The 27,099-nt window shown below is 45.8% G+C and overlaps 1 protein-coding gene across 1 annotated transcript; it reads left to right on the top strand.

Annotated features, from left to right (window-relative positions):
* Positions 1-321: 321 nt before the first annotated feature.
* On the top strand, positions 322-3,871 carry LOC143840510 (uncharacterized). The gene is made up of 4 exons (XM_077344130.1): positions 322-2,135; positions 2,696-2,779; positions 2,958-3,041; positions 3,321-3,871. Exons 1-4 carry the CDS (start codon positions 1,514-1,516, stop codon positions 3,869-3,871), a joined length of 1,341 nt encoding a protein of 446 aa, XP_077200245.1. The 5' UTR covers positions 322-1,513.
* Positions 3,872-27,099: the final 23,228 nt, after the last annotated feature.

The raw sequence follows: 27,099 nt of genomic DNA on the forward strand, positions 1-27,099 counted from the left end.
CGGTGCTCTTTTTCCAAACCGGTCCTTGAGTGTAATAGGCATCCAAATAGCTCTGGAGACACACAGGGAAGGGGACCATTACAGAAAAGCAATAAGGTAAAAACGTGAAAACGAATATTTCATAAACCTCAAATATTTAATCTCAGAATGTGGTTGCCGATAGAAGTCATGATCAGGTTCAGAGTATTGCCTGAGGCTTGAGATTCTTTTTCAGTGTTGATTGGCTGAGGCTTGTAGCCTCACTTTCTGTCTCAGTGTTGATTGGCTTAGGCTTGTGATCTCACTTCCTGTTTCACTGTTGATTGGCTATGCTTGTGGTCTCACTTCCTGCCTCAGTGTTGATTGGCTGATCCATGTGATCTCACTTCCTGTCTCAGGGGCATTTCCCACGGCTTAAAAATAGCACAATGGTTGCTGATTGAAAACGCTACTAATTTGCCATAACGCACGACGTCGTAAACAATCTGCAACAATCCTGAAACCGACCCGCAAAAAGCGCTTCGTTGTAGCGCTTCTAGGGGAATCCAGAAAACTGGATTCACCCTCCGGATAGCGATACACTCCTGCAACCAATCTGCAACAGTAGCGCTAAAGACCTGTGCGTTACCATTGTTGCGGGTTCTTCAAAGTCCCTCCTCCCGAGCCTGTCCTCCAAACTTCCGGCGAACTGTTCGCCATTTTTTTTTTCTCCGAGCGAGCGGGGATCTACGAGGCAACGGGACAGCGACTGGCTTTCAAGCACGATCACTTTCGGAAATTCTGCCCGGACACCACAAGAGTTTTTCACAAGCACAGTGGCACACACCGTCACGTTCCCAAAATTTGCCCAAAGCTTAAAACCCCGTCTACCATCGGCCAGTCCTAGCGGAGTCAACGTACAGGGAGCATTTTAAAAAATTTTCCTCTGAGCGTGCCAACGAACATTCGCCGCTCGCAGTCTCCTGCTTAGCTTAGAGGGGTTCAATAGACGTGATTCGTGGTGATTTCATGAGGGGCGGCTTATGTGTAGTGGGTCTTTGTGTGGTTCCCAGTGCGTGCTTGTGCTTGGGTGCGGACAACCCCTTCCATTGGCGGCTAGACCTCCGGCAAGCGGAGTCGCCGTCCCCCGTTCATTTTAAAAAACATTCCTCTGAGCGTGCCAACGAACGTACGCCAGTTACATGTCATGTTTGGTTGATTTATGCTGTGGCTGGTGAATATTATTGGGGAACTGCCGAGTACTGCCGCACTTGCTCTCGGTTGAACACCGGCATGCGTTTGTGTAATGGCGGACATTTTCCTAAAATGGCTCCCGCTGCATGTTCAAACTGCTCTTCTCGCGTGTAAACGAATACGCGCATGCGTTAAGTCAAACAACAAGGGCGCCAATCTGGCCATTAGGAGCAGATCCTGTTCCCGCGCGAGGAGTTTTGAACGTGACATGTGACCTGATGTGGCCAATGTGCGTGTCCCCTGCTGCCCTCCACCAATCAGGAGCCGGCTAGTCCCTTTGTCTTTGTGTGCGGGAAGGTATATGATCCGTTGCACCCTGCACCTCCCACCACCATTTTGCTCAGCTACTAGCAAAAGCAACATGGAATCGTCTTCTCAAGCCTCGTCCGTCCCTGCAACCGGCCGTGGCCCAACTTGGAGGGACGCGGAGATCAGGGACCTGATCGGGATTTTCTCGGAGGAGAAAATCCAGGACGCGTTCCAGTCCTCCCACAGGAATAGGGAGGTTTTTGAACAAGTGGCTATTAAGATGCGCGCCCTGGGCCACAACAGGACCGGCCTTGAATGCCGGTCGAAGACCAAGACAATGAGGGCAGAGTACATGAGAGCCGTGAACCATAACAAGGGTTCCGGCAACGAAAAGGTGACCTGCCCCTACTTCGAGGAGCAGCGCCAGCTGTACGGGGACGGGGAAGGATCCGGCAGGCCGAAGCGCGTCGGCCGGAGCCTTAAGGTGGTTCGGAAGCCGGCTGCCCCGGTCGAGGAACCACCCGCTGAGGAGGATCCCGGCGAGGGAACCTCCTCCAGCTTTCGCCCTCCACCCCCCGTCCAGCAACGAGCCGCGGAATCGGTAACGCTGGACCTGATCGCCATCGTTCCTGGGGAGCCAGAGGAGGCTCCTGAGCAAACGCCCCTTGCCTCCGGTAAGTGATTTTCTTTTTATTTTATATTTCCTTTTAAGCAAATGTGTGTTCTGACGTTTGGGCATCGTTTTCTCGTGTGTTCGTTGCAACGCATAATACGGTAGGCTGTGGAGAGCTTGCTGTGGTTACTATTTGAAACGGTTTTAATTTTATAATTTTATAATTTAATTTTTAAAAGATTTTAAAAGAAGGTAGGCTGTGGAGTGCTTGCTGTGGTTACTATTTGAAACGGTTTTAATTTTATAATTTTATAATTTAATTTTTAAAAGATTTTAAAAGAAGGTAGGCTGTGGAGTGCTTGCTGTGGTTACTATTTGAAACGGTTTTAATTTTATAATTTAATTTTAATTTTTAAAAGATTTATTAAGATGGTTGGCTGTGGAGTGCTTGATGTGGTTAGTATTTGAAACGGTCATGTTTAACCAACAGCCCCAAAATATTTGCAGCATGCCTCGCCCATAGGCCTTCTGCAGTACTTTGGCTCACAACTTTGGGAGCTTGCTTTGTGGTTCATGGTGTATGCTTGCTCGTTTTTCACTATTTTCTGCTCTTGTCCACAGAGACACAGTTGCCAGGGACGGGGCCCCTAGAGTCTCCAGCAGCACCTGACGTGGATAGTGATTCGGGGGCATCAACTAACATTGGTAGGTATTAGTAAAAATAGGGGGGGGGCTGTTTTAACTGCTTTGTGCTTTTCTGTTTGTGCAGGGCAGCAGCACTGCTAAGAGAAAGAAGAGAGTCCCTCTGCGTTGCTGGTGTAGGCTTTGAAGCTGGCTTTGCCACCCTTTGGTCCTAGATCTGTTTTTTTTCCTTTTTTTGCAGATTTCATACCCGGAACACAGGAGGAGGAACAGCCTAGGGTGCTTGGACCTCCTGCCCGGCGCAGGCGGATACAGATTCAAGATGGTGAGCGTGCATGACCTGTTCCTTTCGAGCCATAGCTGCAGGACAATGTCGCTAGGCACTAACCATGTGCTCCCTTTTAATTGTTGAGAGTCCTGCTGTGAAAGTAGGCAAAAGTAAAAGCACACCATGGGCAAACAAACAATAGCCATGTGCTCGCCGGGGATTGTTTAAATTCTTGGCAGGAAAACACGGGGACAAAAAAGAACACCATGTCCACCATGGTGTGTTTTGACTTTTTGGATGTTACTAACAGTTTTGTTTCTCATTTTTTGCCAACAGAGGTTCTTTCAGATGAGGAGGAGGAACCACCCCTGGCTCCAGGCAGCCCACCACCTAGAGGTGCGCTCCCAGCAGAGGAGAGGCTTACGAGGGAACGCGGCAGGCTGAGGCGCGTCTCCGTCTTGACAAGCGTGGGAGAGAGGCTCCTTGAGCACTGCTATGAGGAGTCACGGCGTGCCGCGGCCGCTGACCAAGCCATGCTCACACTCATTGCCCAGGAGGGGAGAAAATTGAGGGCAGTCCTTAGAGAGACAAACCAAATCCTACGCGAAGGCGTGGAGGAGGTGCGTCTGATAAGGAGACTCATGGAGAGGGCTGTAGCGGTCATGGAAAGGGCCTACCCTCCACAAATCGCCCCCCCCACCACCACCCACACCAACACCACCACTTCCAGCACCCACCCCACCGACTCCCTCTCAGAATGCCTCCACCCAAACAAGAAGGAGGACTATTCTCGGAAAGAGAAAAATAAAACCAGCAGACAAGTACTCCCCCTCCTAGTTTTGCCCACTTTTTCTATTTCATGTTATCTGTGTTTTGTTGTTTGTTGAATAAAGTTTATATTTTTGACTCTGTCTCTGTGTACCCTACTGTAGAATCTGCAAGGCTGAAAGCGGCCTCTCTAGTGATTGTGTATATTGTGGTACTGCTGTGTGGGTTGGAGGTTGGAGGGGTGTTAGTTCAAGGAGTTTTAGGAGTGTGGTGTGGGGTTAAATATGTGCGAGTTTAAGAAGTCACACTGGAGTCTTGTTATAAAATTTGCAATAACATTTTATTTTAAAAAACATTTTAACAGGGGAAAAACATTAGGGAATGAAACTTGGAGCCCCACCAGCACCACCACCCCCCACCCCCCTGGAAAACCAATTTTTTTTAACAAAAGTATACATTTAACAGGGGAAAAACATTGGGGAATGAAACTTGGAGCCCCCCCCCCCAACCCCTACCCCAAAACACAAACAGGAAACAAAACTCAGGTCCCACCGCTCCCCTCCCCAGCCCCTTCCATCGCCCTAACTCTCCTGCACAGCCGTCCCACGGTCCCCCTAACTTTGCGCCGGAAGAGCTCTTCGTCCTCCTTCTTCTTAACTGTGGGGAGGGAGAAAAAGTACACATTAGTACCACACATATTTTCAAATTTCTTTAGTTTACATGCATACACTTTTAAGTGGCCTTAGCCACAGTGTGAGAAGAGTTGGGCAGTGGGGAACATAACCTACGCTCTTCCGCCTCCCTCTGTTGCCTGTGCTGCTCAATCTCCCCTTTCAGCTCCGCCACTTGAGCCTCCAGGGAAGTAACTCTGGCCTCCATGGCACGCAGCCTTGCCTCCACAGTTTCAGCTATAGAAATCAAACAAAGAATTTGATCACACTCCAAAAGGAAGCATCACATCAGGCTCCCATATGGCTCCGTGTGGGTACACACACATGGGTCTCCCTCACAGACATAAAACTCTCACCTGCAGCCTGTCCCGAGGTGGAAGGTCCCTCTTCCTCCCCCTCCTCACGCTCAGGTGCTGTTGCCAGCTTGGATGGTGATTGTGTGGCTGGGCAAAGAAAAAGACAAATCATAATTAAAAGCACACAAAACAGAGATGAAACACAGCTGGTGGACACACCACAGTTAGAGTCTAAGCGCATAACCAAAGTGGTTCTACAGTACTGGCTGGCTAAGTCTGAGGGGGTTGACAGCATCTAAATACTTTCTCGAATTTCATTGGGGACAGTAGGGGAAAGAGGCAGCTAGTCATTCCATGCATGTTTAAGGGCAAAACACAACGAGGGCAGCACTCACCCATATGCCTCCTCATGTCCAGGGGGGGCTTCCCAGCCTTCTCCCATATTTTCACCATCTGGTCGTGGAAGACCGTCCTCCCACTTGGCTGCGGGATCCCCCCCCACTGTTCCAGACTGTTTAGGAAGTCCAGCTTAAGGCGCTTGAATTTTGTCCGGACCTGCTCCCAGGTCCGGACATAGCCCCTCTCCCTCAGCTTTGAAGCCAACACCAGGTAGGCACCCTTGGTGTGGCAGTGGGTGCTGGCCATTAGGCGGCCAACACTTTTTGATTGTAGCACCAGCTCCAGAAGTGCCTCAGCCTCGGCGCGCTGCCAGAAGGAGCCCTTCCGTGGCTTCGGCATCTTCGGAATGACGGTTAGGGAACGAACGTGCGTTGCTCCGATCGACCACCCCGTTTTTTAAATGTATCAAAGCTGCCCACCAATAAAATTATTCCTTGGAACATAAGTGGATTGATCCTCCGGTTTGACAGGGGTCGCCAATACTTCCTGGCTACCCGCCTCCCCGAACTTTCCCCATTCAGCGCTTCCGTATTGTGTTTGTCAATTTCAGTGGGGAGTTAGCATTTAGGGCTGTCAAAGTGCTTTTGGACCAGAGAATCCCCGTTTTTTTGCTGGCAAAGTACACAAACCGCACAAGACAAGGTTAAACAAAGAACACAAAACTTTATTCAACAACAGAGTAGGAAAAACAATTAAACACGCCTCCTGTTTCTGTAGATGTGGGTGGCTATGGCGTCCCGAACCTTGCACCCCTCAGCATATATCCTTTTTCTCCTTGCTTCAGGGATGTCCTGTGTATCCTGAAGGACTACAGGTTCAGGTTCGTCCTCAGGGAAGGGGATGTTATGTCCCTTGTCCTCGCATATGTTGTGCAAAATCACACATGCGATTATCAGCGGAGTCACATTGTCAATATGTACATGGAGTCGTGACATTAAACAACGGAACCGTGACTTCAAACGTCCAAAGGCACGCTCCACTACATTCCTTGCCCGGGAGTGACTGAGGTTGTAGTGGCTCTGCACGTCCGTCCTTGGCCGCTTGTAGGGAGTCATGAGCCAGCGTCGTAATGGGTAGGCTCCGTCCCCGAGGACCAACGCCGGCACACGCACGCCCTCAATGGTGGCGGTGGGGTTTCCTGGAACAAAGACCCCTTCGTCCATGGCTTTCCTGAGGTTGGATTCCCTGAAAACAAGGGCATCATGCCTCCTGCCACTCCACCCCACCTCGGCATCGATAAACCGGCCGGAGAAGTCCACTGTTCCTTGCAGGAGAACAGAGCAAAAGTCCTTCCTGTTCCCGTACTCTTTTATGCTTCCCCCGGGGGCACGGATAGGGATGTGGCTTCCATCGACGGCCGCAAAACAATGCGGGAATCCAAGCCTGGCAAACCCGTCCATACTCTGGAATAAGGGAAAGAAAAGAATATAAGCCATTGCATGTCAGCGTGGGGTGTATCGCGTCTTCGTTGCTGACCTGTCAAACAAGAAAAAAAATTTAAAGGGCAAAAGGGAATAGAATGACACTCACCGCTCCAAGCCGGTCTCCGAGGCACACGACTTTGCTGAACAATTCCGCCTCCATGGCGAGGCAGAACTCCTTAAGGATATCGCCAACCGTAGTGACTCCGAGTCCGAATTGCTGGGCTACTGTCCGGAAGTACTGAGGGGTGGCCAAGTACCACAATGCGGCAGCCACCCTTTTTTCAACTGGAACGGGGCGCCGCATGCCAGTGACTTGCCTCTCCATGCGTCCACGTAGAGCCTCCACGAGTTCAAAAAATGTCCCCCTCGACATCCTGAAGTTGGCAATCCAGTGGTCATCATCCCAGCGAGTCCACACAAAATTCTCCCACCAGTCAGAGGATCGTTCGTCCACCCAGAACCGGGGGGGGAACCGGACCTCTGCCAGAGCTTGCCAGCGTTTCTTGGCCGCCATGGTTACCCTTACAGAACGTCTTCTGCTGCTGGTCAGCGTTCCGGCCACCCGTTCTCGGTACTCCGCGATAGCATACGTCCGACGCGACAAGGCGGTATTCATGCGCTGGACCACCGCGAGCATGTAAGCCAGCAATTGAAAAATAAGCCTCTCCATTGCAACGTTGACCTGTGCTGCGGGCAGTAGGCTACGCAAACAAAAGAGTGAGGCCGACCGCGTGTCTGCCCAGGTGCATATAAGCAGGTAACCTGTGGGCGTGTACTGTGGGCGGGGATTAACCAATCAAACATGTCAATGCATCTGGTTCCTAGAAAACAATAGAAAACACGTTCCAAGGGCGCCAATGATTGGACGATAACGCGTTGCTACGGGGTTTCCTGGGTTTTTTAAAAAAAAAGGGAACCCCGACAAGTTCGGCTTTAGGGTCGAGGTCAAAGGTGTGCCTGCAGTTTGATTGACGGGCACGGGAGGCCAGAAGCGCTAAAAAGGGACCTCCTTTGTAGCGATAAGACGGAGAACCGGAAGCCTGTGGGTTACGAAAGTGGCGAGAAGTGAAAGTGCCAAATTCCGCAAAAACCGCAGCTGTGCGTTACGGGCACGGCTAGTTACATTTCGCTACTTGAAGTAGCGCTTTCACAAACGGCAACCAAATAGCAACTTTGAGCTCTGTGCGAAATGGCCCTCAGTGTTGATTGGCTGAGGCTTGTGGTCTCTCTTCTTTTCTCAGTATTGATTGGCTGATCCATGAGTTCTCACTACCTGTCTCAGTGTATTTTATTATTTTTTAGAGCTGTACAGTTTTAAATGTTGACTATTATGCCTTCTACAGAAAAAGCCTTATTGTTTATCTTCTGTTTAATACTTCCTCTGAATAACTGACCACAGTATGTCAAAATAATTGATGTGGGTTGGTTTTGATCTGGGGTTTTTTTGGTCCAAAGTCTTTTGCAATAAATCTAAACAGCGAAAAACCAGAATTCACTGTTGTGGTTAACACTGTAAGAAACCTGTAAACTATACAGACTATTTATTATGTGATTTGTACGACCATGTGTCACCAATTATCATGTACCAGAGAGAGAGAGAGAGAATGAACAATGGAAACATTTCTGAATCCAAGATAACATGGAGGAATGTTTTCTTCAGAGTAGATATACAGGGTAGATATACAGCATCTGAGTCAGGCATTAAGACCTGTACCAATGTTAGTTTTGGCTCTTGCTAAAAATGCTACCAGTCAGAAGTCCATTAAGAAAGAATGATTCTTTGCACTACCTAAATTCCTTATTGCATTGTAAAACAAATTATTTACAAAGTAATTGTCAGCATGACAGCACGAGGGAGGGAGGGAGCTGCAGAGAACAACCACGAATCTGGCAGACTGTTGCAACAAAGGTTTCTTTAAAAAGGATCCTTTCACATGTACAGCTGCGTGATGACTTGGAGAAGAACCTTCACACTTCTTTGTTCTTATAGCTATATAATAACCTTTTTCTGCAGTATTGAACATGCCCTGCCCAGTACTTTTAGCTCTGTTTCAGACTGTAGTATTTGCATTTTGTTTATTAGAGTGCATTGATTGAACACTATGCAATCTACCTTGAGTCTCTGTGACTGTTTCTGCACTAGCAGTATAGTTCAGATTTGCATCCGTTTCTGCATTAAAATTTGCTTCTTCAGGCCCAGTTCTGAATTGTCTCCTCACTAGCCCCACAGCAAAGGAATCCCCAGAAAACCGGATTTAATCTTTTCAAGCAGTATCTAAACTAAGGGGTCTAATTTGGGATTGCCCAATGCAGGAATTGAGTTTTCTCCCATGCCCGCCATTTTGAGTCATTCTTCATTGGCATCCCCCCTTCCTTCCTCCAGCTCCCTCCCTCCCTCCCTTCCAAAAAATATGCCTTTTAAAAAAGGGAGGGATCACATTACAACACTGTTCCTAACTTTTAAAGAAAGCAGACATGCACAGCACTGTCATAATGTTTTATAACCGAGTATTTTTTAAAATTGCATTCAAGACACTGGGGGAAGGGGGGAGGTGATCAAGGGCACAGACTGGTGGGATTTAGGGGTGTGATGAAAACAAAGGTGCAAGCAGGCACAATTGTGCAAATTTTTTTTTTTGTGAGGAGAATGGACTCCATAAGATATAATGGAGAGATGGGGACACCCTCTTCAGGAGCCCCTAGAAGTGGACCCCTTGGACCAATCATCATGGAATTTGGAGGAGAGTCAGGGAAGAGCCTCCAAGAGCTATTTTGAAAGTTTGGAGGCTCTATCTCAAATTTCTACCCCTCCATACCATGGGAAATGCGGGAATGCCAAAATTCCCATTATAGTCTAAGGCACCATAGACTTTAATGGGCGCCGAAGCCCAGGTGGCCGGATCGGGCCCTTAGTGATTCACATCCTTTAATGGAGGGGGAGAATCATTCCTTATTGGGGAGGACTTTAAAGTGACATGCTTTGTGTGACAACTTGGGAAAGAATTATTTTTTGCTTTGCCTACATGCTTGAACACCTATTCGTTGCTCCAGGCAGTTTGCCTGGGAGAAGGGAGAGGGAGGCGGATGCGAGGGCAGGACATTGGAGGCAGAGGTAGCACTTCTTTGCCTCCATTCATTTCTTTAGCGTGTAGCCTGCTGGTTGCTTTCCTGTAGCTTGCACTTTTTAGGTTGGGGAGTCTACCTTATGTGATTCCCCAGCAAGTGCTCTAAAATGGACGATGTAGCTAGTAGTTTGCTGCTTGGGCACTGGATGCTGTCGACATCGTTCAAAACGCCAAAAATGTAGCGTCGGCATTTCACTATATTTATGGCATGCAGAAAACCCCATAAAGTTAGTGAAGCATTTAGGAACTCCAAGCCCTATGAGGAAAGGCTGAGGTACTGGGGAATGTTCAGCTTGGAGAAGAGGAGGTTGTGAGGGGACACGATTACTCTCTTTAAGTATCTGAAAGGTTGTCACTTGGAGAAGGGCAGGAAGTAGTTCCTGCTGGCAGCAGAGGATAGGACCCACACTAATGGCTTTAAATTACATGTAGAACGGTACCAGCTAGATATCAAGAAAAAAAAATCATGGTCAGAGTAGTTCAGCAGTGGAATCGGCTGCCTAAGGAGGTGGTGAGCTCTCCCTCACTGGCAGTCTTCAATTAGGGGCTGGATAGATCCTTATCATGGATGCTTTAGGTTGATCTTGCATTAAGCAGGATGTTGGACTAGATGGCCTTTATGTCCCCTTCCGGCTCCTATGATTTTAATCCAGAGAATGGCAGAGAGCAGATAAGACAGGATCAGAATGTCAGATAAAGACACCTGAATAGTAGATAGAGGTGACAAAAACAGACAGCAAAAGGTATGTAAGCTTCTAAATATCCAGTTGTCCAGGGAAAGAGAAATTGGAACAACTGCTAGAAGGGTAGTAGGAGCTGTCCCAGAATTACAACTGATCTTCAGATCACAGAGAACAGTTCTCCTGGAGAAAATGTCCATTTTGAGTTCCGTTCCCCAAAAACTCCACATTCCTCAGGCATTACCTGCAAATCTCCAGAAATTTCCCAAGCCAGAGTTGGCAAATGCTAAAATGACCTTTGGATTCAGTTGACTGGGACTGCCACCCTACTGGCCCTCCAGTCCATTTGGAGTAGCAGCAATCAGCGCATTCCTCCTCTCAAGCATGCTGACTCAGTTTCCATGCCCAATAAAGGAGGGTAAGGAAAGTGTCTCAGAAATGTCAAAGCAAAACTTTGCGGGGGCCCATAATTCAGGGATGACCAATTATTTTTGCACTTGCTCTGTAAACTAGAAATGCTTCCATCTAATCTCTTGTGAATTGATAAAGGAGCTAAACAAGCAACCTGAGTCATATAAACTCTTGAATCAATTTCCGGTCTGAAGGTTTGACAATATTTGCGCCTCGTTAAACAAAAGGATGCCTGAGGAGACCTGTGAAAATCCCTCGACTGTTTCCCCGAGGGAGAGAAAGGTGTGCCACATAATCATTTTTCAGTGATTCACCATGGGGTTTTCCACAGCAAATTCAAAAGAAGGTTCCTAAGGCCCATATAAACCACCAAACAATGCCAGTTGTATTCCTGTGAAAAAGGTTGCCACAGGTCAGCCACAGGCCATGCTATGGCGAACTAGTAAATATTGCTTAGCTTAGCCTTTCTCAACTTTTTTACCATCGAGAGACCCCTGAAACATTCTTCGGGCTTTGAGAACCCCCAGAAGTGGTGTGATTGTGCAGAATATGGTAGGGAAGCATAGCTGTGTACATGCCTACCCAGGGCCCTTCTCCTTCCCATGCCCTCTAAGCCCATTACTGGCCATTTTGGAAGGGGGTGGGGCAAATCAGCATTGCCATATAAGGTCATATTACTCGATAAATGTTAAACGATTCTTTTTAAAAATTAAAAATCAACTCCCACCCATTTGGGAAACTCTTCCAGGGCTGTCAAGAAACCCTTGGGTTTCACGAAACCCTCGTTGAGAAAGCCTGGCTTAGCTTACTAACACTTCTCTGGCCCTCTAGTAGCAGTTAGTGGAAATGGATACAGTAGTTGGAGAGTTAGTGTGGTGGGATAGTTCTCGTGTTCGGATGCTTTCACACATGCTAAATAATGTCATTTCAATCTACTCCAGCAACCATTTGAAAGTGGAATTTGCCATTTCCCCCAGTAAAAACCAGTTCCAGGGGATTGAACGTGTATTTGTTGTGCATGAAAGTGTCCTTAGACAAATACTGGGGAGACCTAGGTTCAAATTTCCACAAATTAAATTCCAACACATCCACATACTGTCTCCAATCTACACTGCCTTTTAAGGACTTTAAGCCATATTCTTTAAAATAGCGATCCCCAACCTGTGGGCCGTGGACCACATGTGGTCCGTCGACTAACTGGAGGTGGGCCGCAAAGGACGTCTTCTCCCCCCCCCTTTACTTCATCCACAATCCGGCAGGCGCACATGGGACTATCTCGTTGCAGAGAAACAAGCTCAGGGTTCCCATTGATTTGTCATTGTCATGAGTTAAAATTTCCATGAAAATAAAATGTTCCTTATGTTCATTGTTGTGGCGTGTCTGTAACTTATTTTGAAGGGATGTTCAAACATTACCATAGCAACCAGAGTCAGAGAGCGTTAGGGCAGTGGGCCTCAGTAAAATTGTCAAGCGTTGAGTGGTCCCTGGTGATAAAAAGGTTGGGGACCACTGCTTTAAAACACATATCTGTAGCAAATGTTGGCTCGCTATAGAGATTTGGGGATTTTAAATTGGACTACTGTAAGGAGCTCAGTGTGGATCTCTCCTTGATGAGTATTGGGAAACTGCTGTGGCCCACCTTTTGATTACTAGAAGCCTGAAGGATCATAATATACTGGTTTTACAATGATTTCATTGGCTATAGGTATATTTCTGGACACAAACGAAGGTGCTAAAGGTAAAGGTATCCCCTGTGCCAGCACCAAGTTATGTCTGACCCTTGGGGTGACGCCCTCTAGCATTTTCATGGCAGACTCAATACGGGGTGGTTTGCCAGTGCCTTCCCCAGTCATTACCGTTTTACCCCAGCAAGAGCAAATTGGATACTCATTTTACCGACCTCGGAAGGATGGAAGGCTTAGTCAACCTTGAGCCGACTGCTGGGATCGAACTCCCAGCCTCATGGGCAGACAGCTTCAGACAGCATTTCTGCCGCTTACCACTCTGCGCCACAAGAGGCTCTAATTAAGGTGCTAGCTTTAAGCAATTAAGTCTTTGCATCCTCGTCTACTATCTTAGGGAACTCCCCCCCTCCACAACCAATCCTACTTCAGACTTTAAGGTCTACCAGTCTTTGAGCTTTTTATTCACATTGTTAATTTGATATTTTGTTACTTTCTGGATCTTTTTTTTTTTCAAAACTAAGGCAAATACACAAGTGTAACAATTGCTTTCGGATATATCTCACGACCTTTGCCTATCACCTTAAATTTGTTGTTTTATCTTATTTAATTTATTCCATTTGTATACCGCTCTCCCAGTATACCGGCTTAGGGTGGGTTACTGCATCATTAAAAACAATACACAATTAAAATAATACATTAAACCATTTTAAAGCCATCTTTAACTAGCAGTAACATCATCTCAATTAAAGCTAGTATTTCTAGTGCCGTCCTTTCAATGAGGTCTGTTGCCAGATTGACGTGAACATGGGAGCATTTTTTAAAGGTTAGATGTTATCGGATCAGTGGCCCCAAACAAAAGCTGGGTATAAGAGCTTCCTCTTACAAGCCCTGCAGAACTGTACCAGAAATCCATGTGGAGATGGGGACTTTTGTCCCAGTTGAAAGTGAAAGCCCTTTCTTGTCTTGAAAACCTACTGGGTCACTATAGGTCGACTGTGACTTGACAGCTTTTTCCAACACCACCGCATCCACCTGATTGTACAGTCAGGTTGAGCTCATCTCAAGACTCCTGAGAGCTCAGTATGCCATAGAGACATTTGTGTAGGTTTATTGTTTATTTTCTCCATTGTCCCTGGCTTTCATACCAGAATATGAATCACACTGTTTATTTATGAGACACTATACATCATTTTGGTGATACAACAGAAAAGGTGTGGGTTGAGAGACACTTAAGACTACAAATGTTATTTGGCTGAAAGGTGGGGCACCTTCTCATCCATCTCTTCTGTTTGTACATATACTTCTCCAGATTTTGGCAACAGTACTCCCAAATAAACATGAAACAGCCTAATTAATGTCAATGGATGAGCAGTGAGGTAAATGCCAGAGAAGTTTGCTGCTTGACCGTGGGCCAGGTGTTCATGGTCAACTTGGTGTAGTGGCTGGGGGCCTCTAATCTGGCAAGCTGGGTTTGATTTCCTGCTCCTTCACATTCAGCCATCTGGATGACCTTTGGCTCACCACAGCACTGATAGAACTGTTCTGACCGGTAATCAGGGTTCTCTCAGACTCACAGGGTGTCTGTTGTGGGGAGAGGAAGGAGAAGGTGATTGTAAGCTGTTTTGAGACTCCTTGGTCTATTCCGCACCTGCGGTGCTGCTCTGGGCTGCCGCCCCTTTCCTGTGTCTCAACAGGGGACATTTTACCATGGCGGACCAAGTCAGCCCTGGATTTCTGCGTCTTAACGGAAGCAGCCAAGGTGGAAAGGTTCCGCCATGAGATGGGTGCGTGTGTGGCGGTGAGGGGCATTTGCAGGAAGGTGGGATTGTATTACAATGCAATCCAACCTTCCTGTAAATTTTAAAAAATGCCCCATTTGACCTGGCAGCGCCACAAAGCACCACGAAGCACCAGCCAGCAGGCCGCTTTGAGACTTTGAGCAGTAAAAAGCAGGTTACCACAAAACCAGCTCTTCATAATTTTTATATAAAAGTATCCCTTAAAGTTTATATTCCCATAAGGGTCTTCTGACTCTTACTAATGTTCAGTACCAATGGCTGTCTGTTCTAAGGCCCTAGCCAGTCTCCGGCACTCTATGTTCCCAGATCAACTTGCTCCAGACATAACTTGGGCTGTCTGTTTGTGCGCTCAGAGCCAGACATAACTTGGGCTGTCTGTTTGTGCGCTCACAAAGATGGTGAGATGGTTTTGGCTGAACGATCTCTGGATCATCATACCCTCCTTGCGGGCTTCCTGGAAGTATCTGGCTGACCATTCATAGAAGGAGGATGCGAGACCAGATCTTGGTCACGTTAAGCAGAGATGTTCTTCTATTTCATCAATGTACCCATCTTGTTTTCTAACCAGCAGGGTTCTTTGCTTTCCCTGAGTATTCCAGGAAGATTGTGGTGTCTTGGTCAAGTCTGAAATGTAACTGCAAAGTTTGCAGTATCTGTTGAAGCAAGCAGACATTGGACTGTTTTTTGTCATAAAAGCAGGACATCTTACATCAACAGATGTGCAGAAGAGACTTCAACCAACGTCACAGAGGCAGTTTGAAACCCAGTGGTGACAATGCCCTGGTTATTTTACACAACCCAAACAGCTTGCTTAAGAAAAAAACAATTTGTGGTGGTTTCCCACTAGCTGGGCCACACAGGGATTAAGGAGGGCTTGCTGCTTAAGCATTCTCACCACAACAACAATGGAAGAAAATAATGAGGTTTTCTTTTGTGTTTTAGTTCAGTAGAATCCCAAGCCAAGAAGAGGCAATCCTTGAAAAGTGCACAGAGAGCAAATTCTGAAAGTCTGTGGCAATGCTGTATCCTTTAAATCAGGGGTAGTCAACCTGTGGTCCTCCAGATGTTCATGGACGACAATTCCCATGAGCCCCTGCCAGCGTTTGCTGGCAGGGGCTCATGGCAATTGTCATCCACGAACATCTGGAGGACCACAGGTTGACTACCCCTGATTTAAATCATAAAAGTTCAACATAAGTGGGAGTAGGGAGTAGGGAAGAAGCAGAAAGAAGAGAGTTCAGAAAATTCAGGGCAATGCAAAAGGCACCATCTCTGTCAGGGAGATTGGGGAATGGATCCTGGGGAGGGCAGAATTTAGGATAAAGAGTGACCACAGCAGGGCCTAATATCATAAAGTTTAAATGCCAGATAAAAATTTGACTGCATGAGGAATGGAGAACCAGCATGGTGGTTAAGAGTGGCAGACTCTCATCTCAGCCACCACACCATGCTATTTTGATTCCCTGTTCCTCCTTCACATAAGGCCTGCTGGGTGATCTTGGGCCAGTCACAGTTCTCTCAGAACTTTCTCAGTCCCGCCTAACTCTCAAGGTGCCTGTTGTGAGGAAAGGTGGTTTAAGCCGCTATGCACGGGCTGAAATTCCTGTGATGGTGGTTACAGGGCTTTGGGGAAAGTCCCCGATTATGTATGATGTCACTGTCATCTGAGGCCTGGCCTGACCCAGGCCCTCGGAAGAACGGTGTTAAGAATGTCTGTTCTTGAGACATTAATTCGATTTGTCCTGAAGGCAAACAGAGAAGAGGTGCACTCAAAGCTGTATGAAGTCTCCAATGAACCAATCAGGGCATAGGAGGAGAATATTTGGAGAAAAAAAAAACAGGAAGTTCCTAATCTAACTATGCTAAATGCACATCTCCTCCACTGCCCCCTGCAGGATATTCTTCATATCCTTTTGAATCACGCACACTACAGATCTTACATAGTACAAAAATTATGACTGCTTTGATTTCACAAATCACAAATTGCCTTGGGAGCTGATCTTCTACAACATGTTATAGCAACATTTAGCAGCTATACCTTGCTTCTTATTCTGCCCAAGAGGGATGTGTGGGAACTTGCTTTTTTGCTATGAAAGAGCAACAGCTGTCCTGGAAGCCAGCTGCTACTCAATAGACATTCATAAGCCCTACTTTTCATTGGCAGGCATCTGTCTTGTGAATGTAGAAAGAGTGGGGATTTTCAAGAATGGCAAACAGGGAATTCCCAATAGGGAATATTTTCTGACTTGGCATTTTTTGCCAGACAGCAGAAAAAACAACCTCAGGTCCCCACTGAAGATCGTCTTTCAGCATGGCTGGCTCACCCTTCCATGTTGACTTCAGAATTACTAACACATCTTTATTTGGGAGATATTATTGGCAATCCAGTGCATGTTGCTACCAAATGAAAATAAGTACTGGTCAGACGCCACACACAAACAGTCTATGGGATATCATATAGTACAAGTGGTACACCAGATAATTGCAGACATGCATATAAGCAAAGTTCAAACTATATTTGCTTTGGTTACTGGTCCTGGCACAACAGGAGTGGAAATGTTAGCCCTTTACATTCAGATATCACATTGTGGAATCATTGGATCAATTAGTTAGGGATAAATGCCTCAACTAGATTTCTCAGGGTAAAGAATCATAGAATCATAGAATCATAGAGTTGGAAGGGGCCATACAGGCCATCTAGTCCAACCCCCTGCTCAACGCAGGATTAGCCCTAGCATCCTAAAGCAAAAATGCATTTGCATCTGTTCATATTCATCCTCCACTATTGGTTCAAAGGAGGATTCCCAGCCCAACTGTTGCTTCATTCCTAAGCAGAGCTATCAGCATTATCAAATGGTGTGAGTCGTGCTGAAGGATAAGTTTTTCTTTAGCATCCAGGATGGGAGAAGAAAATGGCTGTGAAGGGAAAAAAGCAAGAAAGAAACAGAGCTGTAATTCCAGCCCTAACTGAGTAGCCCCCAAGATCAGTCACTGACTTGGAAGAATTCTTACACTGGAACATTTAACATGAGTTGAACGGTACCGGCTAGATATCTGGAAAAAATATTTCACAGTCAGAGTAGTTCAGCAGAGGAATGGCCTGCTTAAGAAGGTGGTGAGCTCTCCCTCACTGATGGTCTTCAAGCGGCAGCTGGATAGATACCCATCATGGATATTTTAGGCTGATCCTGCATTGAGCAGGGACAAGATGGCCTGTATGGCCCCTTCCAGCTCTATGATTCTATGATTCCAACACCCTCTGTTTTTAAACTCTGCATCAGGAGTATCTATTCCTAATAGAAAAAGCTGCTTAGTTCTCCCACGTTTCCTATTCAGGGGCACGTTTCAAGTTGCAGTAATTGGATGGGATAATTCACAGTAGAGTTCAAAGTCTGCTTCTTGGTTACACTTGCAACTAAATCGCCAAATACTGTAAACTCTTTGTTCAGAATCAGAACATTTTTATTGGCATACAAAAAAGAAAACAGAAAAAAACAGCCCCCAGCCCCAAATCTCCAGGAAATAACCAAGACAGTGTTGGCAACCTTAGCTCCAATTAGCGTAGTTGCTAAATCCAGCTCCATGTGAATGCAAATCCCATAAAAATTAATGAACTGTATCGGGTGCTCTGTAACAAAGGTGCACCCACTAACCAATCGGCTGTTTTGGTCTTTTGGCCAGTTTGGTGTAGTGGTTAGCAGTGTGGACTTTTAATCTGGCATGCCAGGTTCGATTCTGCGCTCCCCCACATGCAGCCAGCTGGGTGACCTTGGGCTCGCCACAGAACTGATAAAACTGTTCTGACTGAGCAGTGATATCAGGGCTCTCTCAGCCTCACCCACCTCACAGGGTGTCTGTTATGGGGAGAGGAATGGGAAGGTGGCTGTAAGCCACTTTGAGCCTCCTTCGGGTAGGGAAAAGTGGCATATAAGAACCAACTCTTCTTCTTCTTTCATTTCTGGCCCAGGGAGGATATAACTCTTCCTCAAGAATTATCTGCTGTTTATCGTTCAAGCAAATATCCGAACGCATCACATTCACTTGATTGCGCTATCTGGGTTTTGTTGTTTAGGTTAGCTCTGTTTTTTCCTCTGGGGTTTTAAAATAAACCTACTGCTGCCAGCTCACTCTTTGACCCTCAAACTGCGGGCTTTGCATTCCTAGAAACCTTGAAATTGCCAGGAACGGCAACCACAAAATGGTCATCCCAGTCCTTTGCAGCCAGGAAGACAAACCACAAATGCCTTCCTTCTTGGGTTGGGAGAATGGGAAGGGCAGACAGAGAGCTTCCTGGCCAAGAGGTGACTGGGTAACTGTGTCAGCATGCAGGTGGGGGAGACAACAGAACATAAGGATGGGTTGCAAAGATGCCTATGAAGAACAAAGAGAATGTGGCTCAGGCAAATGATGCTGGGGACAGAATTTTACAAACAAGGGACATAAGGAGTTGGGATATTCTGGGCATAAATCAAGGGGACACATCCCAAAGCAACAATACACAATGTAGAGATTCTACTATTCCCATCCCTACTGGTCCATGTATTCTTTTTCCTGAATCTGAAGCTCAGCAGAACAAATTCAGAGTCCAGGGGCACCTTTAAGCCCAACAAAGTTTTCTTCAAGGGATGAGCTTTTGGGTGCACGCAGGTTTCTTCAGGTACAATGTCAGTGAGTAAAAGTCATAAGCTCAAACTTTTAAGTAGAGTTCAAATGGGTAGCCATGTTGGTCTGAAGTAACAGAATAAAAATCTAATGTCTACATTAAGAGAATAATGGGAAAATAGATAGTCAGCTGCTGACAGCAGTTAGCTGAGACCTTGCCCTTTTGCCCCTTGCATGTCCTCTCAAACATGGAAGCATCTAAGGCAGGAGTAGTCAAACTGCGGCCCTCCAGATGTCCATGGACTACAATTCCCAGAAGCCCCTGCCAGCGAATGCTGGCAGGGGCTTCTGGGAATTGTGGTCCATGGACATCTGGAGGGCCGCAGTTTGACTACCCCTGATCTAAGGTATCATATTCTTTGAAGCAGAGCATTTGGCTGTCTCTGTTCACAGATCAGAAAAAAAACATATACTATTCCAAACTACATTGCATTATACTAGTCATAGTTACATTACAATCTACTTGTTCAAATCAATTATTCCAGTTAAGAGAAAATTAAATTACAGAGGACATTTGGCCTTTTTGAGGAATTGTTGAGAATGTAGGTTAGCATATTTGTGAGTTTAAGAAACCAATACTTTTCTTAAGTTACATTATAATCTATTTGTTCAAATCTGTTCCAGTTTATATTTCTGGTAAGGGGTTGGAGGAGGAGCTGGTCTCATGGCTTAAGTGCCACTCAGTGCTTAACACTCAGTCAGGGTGGCTGATCCGCTCCTGAGTGTCTCCTCCTCCAATCGGCTTGCCTGTCTGTCAGACGCCAGCCAGTTGCCTTCTGTCCCCCACGCCTGATCATCCCCTTCCTTCCACTTCCCTCTGAGGCTGCAGATTCCAGCTGCATGAGAGCTTCCCCTGCCAGTGAATTCTCTTCCTGGGGCCCTCCATCCTGCACCCTTTCCAGGTCCTGGGGGGAGGGAGAGGCCATCTGCAGAGTTCTTCCACCCTAACCCCCCCCCCCATCTAGCACCTGTTGTATTTCTGAATGCAATGGACTTTGCCACTAGTTCCAAATAAGAGATAAATTAAAATACAGAGGACATTAGGCCTTCCTGAGGGCTTGTCAAGAATGCAGGTTAGCCTCCGGGGAGGGTGGTATAGAAGTATGATAAATAAATATGTACTGAGTTAAGAAACCAATGTCCCTGTTGAGTCCTGGGGATTCCATTGTTCTGATTGTTGTAATAATTTGCATTTCAGCATTCAGGGACATGGACTCAAATCTGTTCTGCTGCTGTTCTGCTGCTCAGACCAAAATGGCTACCCACTTGAATGAAGCTCAACAGTCAGTCACCATTTTGAACCCCTGAAAATAAAGCAGAAATTTCTCAGCAAATCAGTGAGAAAAAGATCTGAAGAATATTTACTGATATGATTACCCTCTGATCTGCAAACTAGTAAATGTTTATAGGACTCCCTCCCCAAATTCTACCCTCTTCAAGCTCCACATCCAAAATGACAGGAATTTCCCAAGACAGAGTTGGCAACCCTAGGAGAATGAGTGAAAGAGCCCTTAGAAAAATAACAAAAAGTTTGCTGTGCTGCAATTTCATCAGTATTCTGAAGCCAAACTGCCCAATGAAATCATGCATGGTTGGACTACAGTTATACATTCCTGGGATTTTTTTAAATGATGGAAAAAAATACCCTGAATTTTCTGCTCGGTTATAAATAGGCACCCCTGTTCTGCTACGGGGGCATAGATTTTGCCAAAGCAAACTCGGACCTACCCGAAACGGCTGGTGAGTATGAACTTTGTACAAGGGGAATGTCATCAAATCCGGGAATTAGATGTGTTCTTACTAGAATGACCCACACCCTGACCTCTATTCGGTCCCATGTTAGCTGGGTGTTACTTGTATTTGGATCTAATGACAAGATCTCTCTGTGCATTCCCGCATTACAACATGGAAAGGATCTAGACTGCCATTCTCCTAATTTTAATGGGATGTATTATTTATTTATTTATTATTCGGCTTATATACTTCCCCTCTCCGCAGGCGGACACGGGGCAGTTTATAGCAATGGATTAAAACAATTCATAAAATGATTAAAACATCATAAAAAGCTAAAACGAACAACCCCTACCCCCCAGCCGTCTTCAATCTGGCCTGCAGATTTGTCTGTAAGCAAGGTAACATATATAAAACAAGACTGGGCGGGGGGGGGGAAGAGAAGAAAGGAGGGAGACCCACATGATATTTGGCCGCCATGGCCTCAACCATAGGCCTGGTGGAAGGGTGCCATCTTACAGGCCTGGCAGAACTGTGATAGCTCCCTCAGGGCCCTGACTCATTCCACCAAGGCTGTAGTTTCAGCTCTGGTCAAGGCCAGGCAGATGTCTTTGTGGTCAAGTATGACAAACAGATTGACATCTGAGAAATGAAGTGCTCTCTGGGGGAGAGACGTTCCCTCAGATACGCTTCAAATTAAAGTATTTATTTCCTCTACTTTATATCCTTGTCATAGAAATGGTTATGACAAGTCAGAAACCATCTAGTATATCAGCTGATGTCCTTATATAGGCCTGTGTATAGGGTTGCCCTCAGCTTCTGGGACCTTTTGGAGCAGGGCACAGGAATGGGAAGGATCAACCAACATTCCTAGAGTGTCATGACATCATTTCCAGGTGGAACTAGGAAGTGATATTGCTGTATCAATAGCCATCCATTCTGAGCTGTCCTTCTCCACCCCGGCAAGTCATTTGAGCACCAGCAGGGGCAGAGTAGTACGGGAGGAGGGAGCCTGGCAAAATTGGGCAAATTGTAAGCCTACCGTACACTGAGGTAATCTCAGCAGTTCTTTTGTTCTGAGAAGTCTATCTGGCCTCAGCCAGAAATCAGACAGTTTTATGGCCACCCACAAGCTATTTACCGAATTCCTGTTCTTTTAGCTGTTCAGATGGCTTTCAAACCACAGCTATTTCAGAAGGCTATTTGCTATATTGAGGCAGTAACAACTGCCTTCCTTTCCTCTCCCCACATCAGACACCTGTGAGGAAGATGGGGCTGAGAGAGCCCTGATATTATTTTTCAGTCAGAACAGCTCTATCAGGACTGTGAGTGGTCACCCAGCTGGCTGCATGTGGAGGAGCAGGGTATCAAACCCAGCTCCCCAGATTAGAAGCCCCCGCTGCTCTTAACCACTACACCAAGCTGACTCTCACATCATTTAATGCTGGATCATTTAACTGGAGATACTGGGGATTCTGCTCTGCCTAATTTGTCAAGCATTTCTTGTTTGAACCTACTGGGCAAGTCAACCACTGGGCACAATGTAACTTGGCTCCCATTATATGCAGAGGCCAGCAATTAAGAAACTCTCCAATAGACAACTGTGTTTGAGTTGACACTACAGCTGGCCGAATGCCACGTGGATTCATGCTCTGTTGGAAAGCACAGTGCAGTAACTGTTTTAACGCAGACTAGTAATCCTCTTGCAATGGAGCATGAAAAGTGATCTGATTTAGAGCGCACATTTACCATTAGACGGCGTTTTTGTGAAAAGAATACGAAAGTAGTTTTAATGTCAGGGCGGGGGGAGAGTTTATTTTATGCTGGAATTTTGTGACTTGCCTTGGGTCTTGGTGAGAAAGGCGATCACTTTTTAAAAATGTGAACACAGTAATCGTTTATTTCATTTCATTTTCTTGCTGGATTCCAGTCAATGCCATCAATAGGATGGGACATTCAGTAAAAAAAATATTAGATTGTGATGCAGAAATGCAAACTAAGTAAAAAACAAAGCTGCAACAAACCGTAAGAATTAACATGGCACATTAAATAATGCAGAAATCACTTAAAGGGATGAATTAATAGGTAGTATGTACACTAGGGCAGATCAAAGTCCCTTGCTTTTTGATATAGAAAATGTATGGGGATGTAATGTAAAGGAAGTCATAATGGACATGAAGTCCGTCCGTCCCGCTACCTCCCCAGGTGTGGCAAAAAAGGCAGTGAGGTGGCCAACAGCAGCGGCGGCAGTGGAAGTAGAGCCCACGGTGAAGGTGGTGGGCACGGTGAAGGAAGAAGAAGAAGAAAAAGAAGAAGAGTTAGTTCTTATATGCCGTTTTTCTCTACCCGAAGAAAGCTCAAAGCGGTTTACAGTCGCCTTCCCTTTCCTCTCCCCACAACAGATACCCTGTGGGGTGGGTGACGCTGAGCGAGCCCTGATATCACTGCCCGGTCAGAACAGCTTTATCAATGCCATGGCGAGCCCAAGGTCACCCAGCTGGTTGCATGTGGGGGAGTGCAGAATCAAACCCAGGATACCAGATTAGAAGTCTGCACTCCTAACCACTAGACCAAACTGGCTCTCCAGGAGGTAGCCGAGTGAATGGGGCTCACTGCCTGGGCTGGCCACCTGTTGACCCGCCCATCCCTCGGGTGCCTCCTGTCACGGCAGCCACCAGCAAAGGCCAGATTCTTGCAAATAATCTGAGAGCTTCACATAATCTGCAAAAATCTGATCCTCGGATATTTTTATTAAGGCATTCTTCCTGAATAATTCCATTATAATGAGACTCTCTTACCTCTGTTAAAACAGCTTCAAACAGTTTGTGAAATGCCCAGAGAGGGAGAGCAACTAAGCAAACACTGGATAGAATCATATATTTGTAACCGTTGGGCCGTTTGTTAAAAGGCATGCTGGAATGGAGCAAGATCTCTTCAAGGGTGTCTGTCTCTTCAAGGGTGGTGCTTTAGATCTGGATCGGAAAATTAGATGCACGAGATTATCCTTTGAGAAACAAAGTGGTGGAGAACTCTGTTGGAATAATCACCTACAATTGAGCACAAGGAATGACAGTTTTATCAATGATAAGCATGAATGGTTTTTACCTGTTGAACTATTGAGAGTTCAGACTATGTCTTTTCCTGTTGAACTGTAATTAAGTTTGCCTGTTGAATTATTACACTACTAAAATACTTGTATGTAGTATCTTATCTGTAGTCACCTTTGAAATCTGTGTGTTATGAATGTAGTATAAATGTTTGCACAGAATGCATCTGTGAACAGTTTAAAGGAGTCATTTAAAGGGTGTAAAGGTAAAGGTATCCCCTGTGCAAGCACCGGGTCATGTCTGACCCTTGGGGTGATGCCCTCTAGCGTTTTCATGGCAGACTCAATACGGGATGGTTTGCCAGTGCCTTCCCCATTAAAGGGTATGTAGGCCTGTAAAAATTGGCCATTGTGGAAATGGTGGCTGTAAGGAAATGTCTATTACTATCAAATACAGATTTATGATTAATGCTGAATTAGGTGCTGCCACATAGAAAGAACAAATATTTTGAATTCTTTGTCAATTTTTTTTTCTTTTAGAAACCGGAAATATCTTTCGCTCCCCCAAGGCAAATATAGTTCAGTTGGAACTGTATTATACTTCTGTTTGTACACCTGTACTGATTTCCAGGCCTAATTAACAGCAAAAAAGCAACAATTTCTACCAACACTATTGGCTAGAATTAAGTTTCTACTCAGTACAAAAAAAAACACTAAAATTTAAACTCAGTGACACAGTAACCTACATTTCAGCATATGCTTAATATTTTTAGACACACACAAAATTTGATAAGGTGCTGGGAGACCTCTAGTGGTAACAGTTTGTCATGTGTCTTAATGCAGTTCCTTTATTTACTTTATATTGGATTTCTAGCCCGCCGAGGTGGGTTTGGGAAGTCACACGTTGCAAATGATGTTTATTTATTGACTAAATTTTTTCTTTCCCTCCTTGATAGATGCCCTAAGATGTACACATTCTTCCCCCTTCTCTATATTATCCTCACAACCACACTGTGAGCTACTCTATGCCTGGAGGGTGACTGGCCCATTACATCCACCTTTCCTTTCCTCTCCCCACAAGAGACACCCTGTGAGGGAGGTGAGGCTGAGAGAGCCCTGAGGTTACTGAAGAAGAAGAAGAAGAAGAAGAGTTGGTTCTTATATGCCACTTTTCCCTACACGAAGGAGTCTCAAAGTGGCTTACAATCGCCTTCCCTTTCCTCTCTCCACAACAGACACCCTGTGAGAGAGGTGAGGCTGAGCGAGCCCTGAGATTACTGAAGAAGAAGAGTTGGTTCTTATATGCCGCTTTTCTCTACCATCAGCTTATTTTCCCACTCTTATATCTTTAATTGAGCAATGCTAAATTACATGTGTTCATAGTTCATAAAAAGCTTCGGATTGATGACTTCTGATTCCAACAGGTGCCTTGTTTTCATTTTGGGAACAAAAGGGCCTGACCGATGGCCTTGTAGCATCTAGAAAGCGAAACTGAGAAACCAGTTGACTCTTTGCAGAGAAACATAAATGGCATTAGTGTAGTTCCCCTTGTATTAGATATTGTGCAACACTTATTGCTTTCTTCAGCTGGTTGCATATCTTGCCCAAACATGTGGGGATACAATAAGACTGATTTAGCTGCTTGTACTAGTAGGTTGTGTGGGTCAAAATGTTGTGCTGGATCCAACCCAGTATATCAGGCTTTCTCAGCCAGGATTTTGAGAAACCCTGGGGTTTCTTGCTAGCCTTGGAAAAGTTTCTCAAATGGGTGAGAGTTAACTTTTAAGATGGCAGTCTTCAAGCAAAGGTTGGATACACACTTTTCTTGGATGCTTTAGGATGCTTTGGGCTGATCCTGCGTTGAGCAGGAGGTTGGACTAGATGGCCCCTTCCAACTCTATGATTCTATAATTAAAAAAAATTGTTAAACATTTATCATGATATGGCCATATATGGTCACGTCAACTCCCCCCCCTCTCAAAATGGCCAATGCTGGACCTGGAGTGGGTGGGAAAGGGAGGGGCCCCAGGTGGGCATGTACACAGCTCTGCTTCCCAACTATATTCTCCACCATCACACCACTTCTGGGGTTTCTGGAAGCTTGAGGAATGTTTCAGGAGTTTCACAAGGGTAAAAAAGTTGAGAAAGACTGCAGTATGTCTTTGAACTTATATTTAAATTAAACATTTAAATTAAGCATAATTAGTTAAAGTGTGGATTTTTGTTACCTATACCAGCACACGGGCTTCTCAAAGGCAAATGCTGAAAATAATTGAGCCTAATGAATATAACTCTTCCAGGCAGCTGAAACCTTGGTACATATTCTTGGCACCAGGGCCCTGTTAATTCATGCAGTCTGTCATTATTAATCAGGATAACATTATATTTGGCACCAGCATTTCCACAGATGTTTTGCCAAATTAACCTATCACAGCAAAAACCCAAATTATGTAAGGTGGTATGATGAAAGAACACTAAACCCAGAAGAGGAAATTTCTGGGCATAATCACTAGGACTTTGATCTACAAGTACTTGCATATACTTGTTAGCACATTCTGGAGGCTTGGATTGTATATGCTAATTTTATACACACACACACACACTAGGGGCCAAGCCTGTTGCATTCAGGAATACAACGGGTGCTAGATTGGGGTGGGTCGACAAACTCTGAGGACGGCCCTTCCCTACCCTCAGGACCAGAAAGGCTGCAGGCAGCTGTTAGGGAAGTCACTGGCAGTGGCAACTCTCAGGTGGCAGGGAACTGTAGCCTCCAAGCCTCAGAGGAAAGTGGAAGGAGGAGGGGTGGACTGGGGTGGGGGACGGAAGGCGATTGGCTGGCTGCTGGACAGTCAGGCAAGCTGATCGGAGGAGGCACACAGGGGTGGGACATGTCTATGAAAATTCATCATCCAGGCTCCCCTTGAAGAGAGCCTTCTAGGCTTCAGTGTAGGATATTTATTTTCCCCATGAGTGCCCTCTATTAACAATACAATTACTCTAGTAATTTAAATGTATGTAGTACTTCAGGCTCTACATGGAATTGCACAGTAAATAAGCAGTTGAGGGGGAAAATATCCAGGGGAATTTTAGGATGCTTGCTGTAACAATGCAAAATGGCACTCTGTGACCTGTGGTCCTCGGCAGGAGCTGATAAGAAGAGTTGGTTCTTATAGGCTGCTTTTATCTACCCGAAGGAGTCTCAAAGCAGCTTACCTTCCCTTTCTTCTTCCAACAACAGACACCCTGTGAGGTGGGTGAGGCTGAGACAGCCCTAATATCACTGCTCGGTCAGAACAATTTTATCAGTGGCATGGCGAGCCCAAGGTCACCCAGCTGGCTGCATGTGGGGGAGTGCAGAATCGAACCTGACATGTCAGATTAGAAGTCCACACTCCTAACCACTACACCAAACTGGCTT

This window comes from Paroedura picta, chromosome 6, assembly GCF_049243985.1.
Source record: "Paroedura picta isolate Pp20150507F chromosome 6, Ppicta_v3.0, whole genome shotgun sequence".
NCBI lineage: Eukaryota > Metazoa > Chordata > Lepidosauria > Squamata > Gekkonidae > Paroedura > Paroedura picta.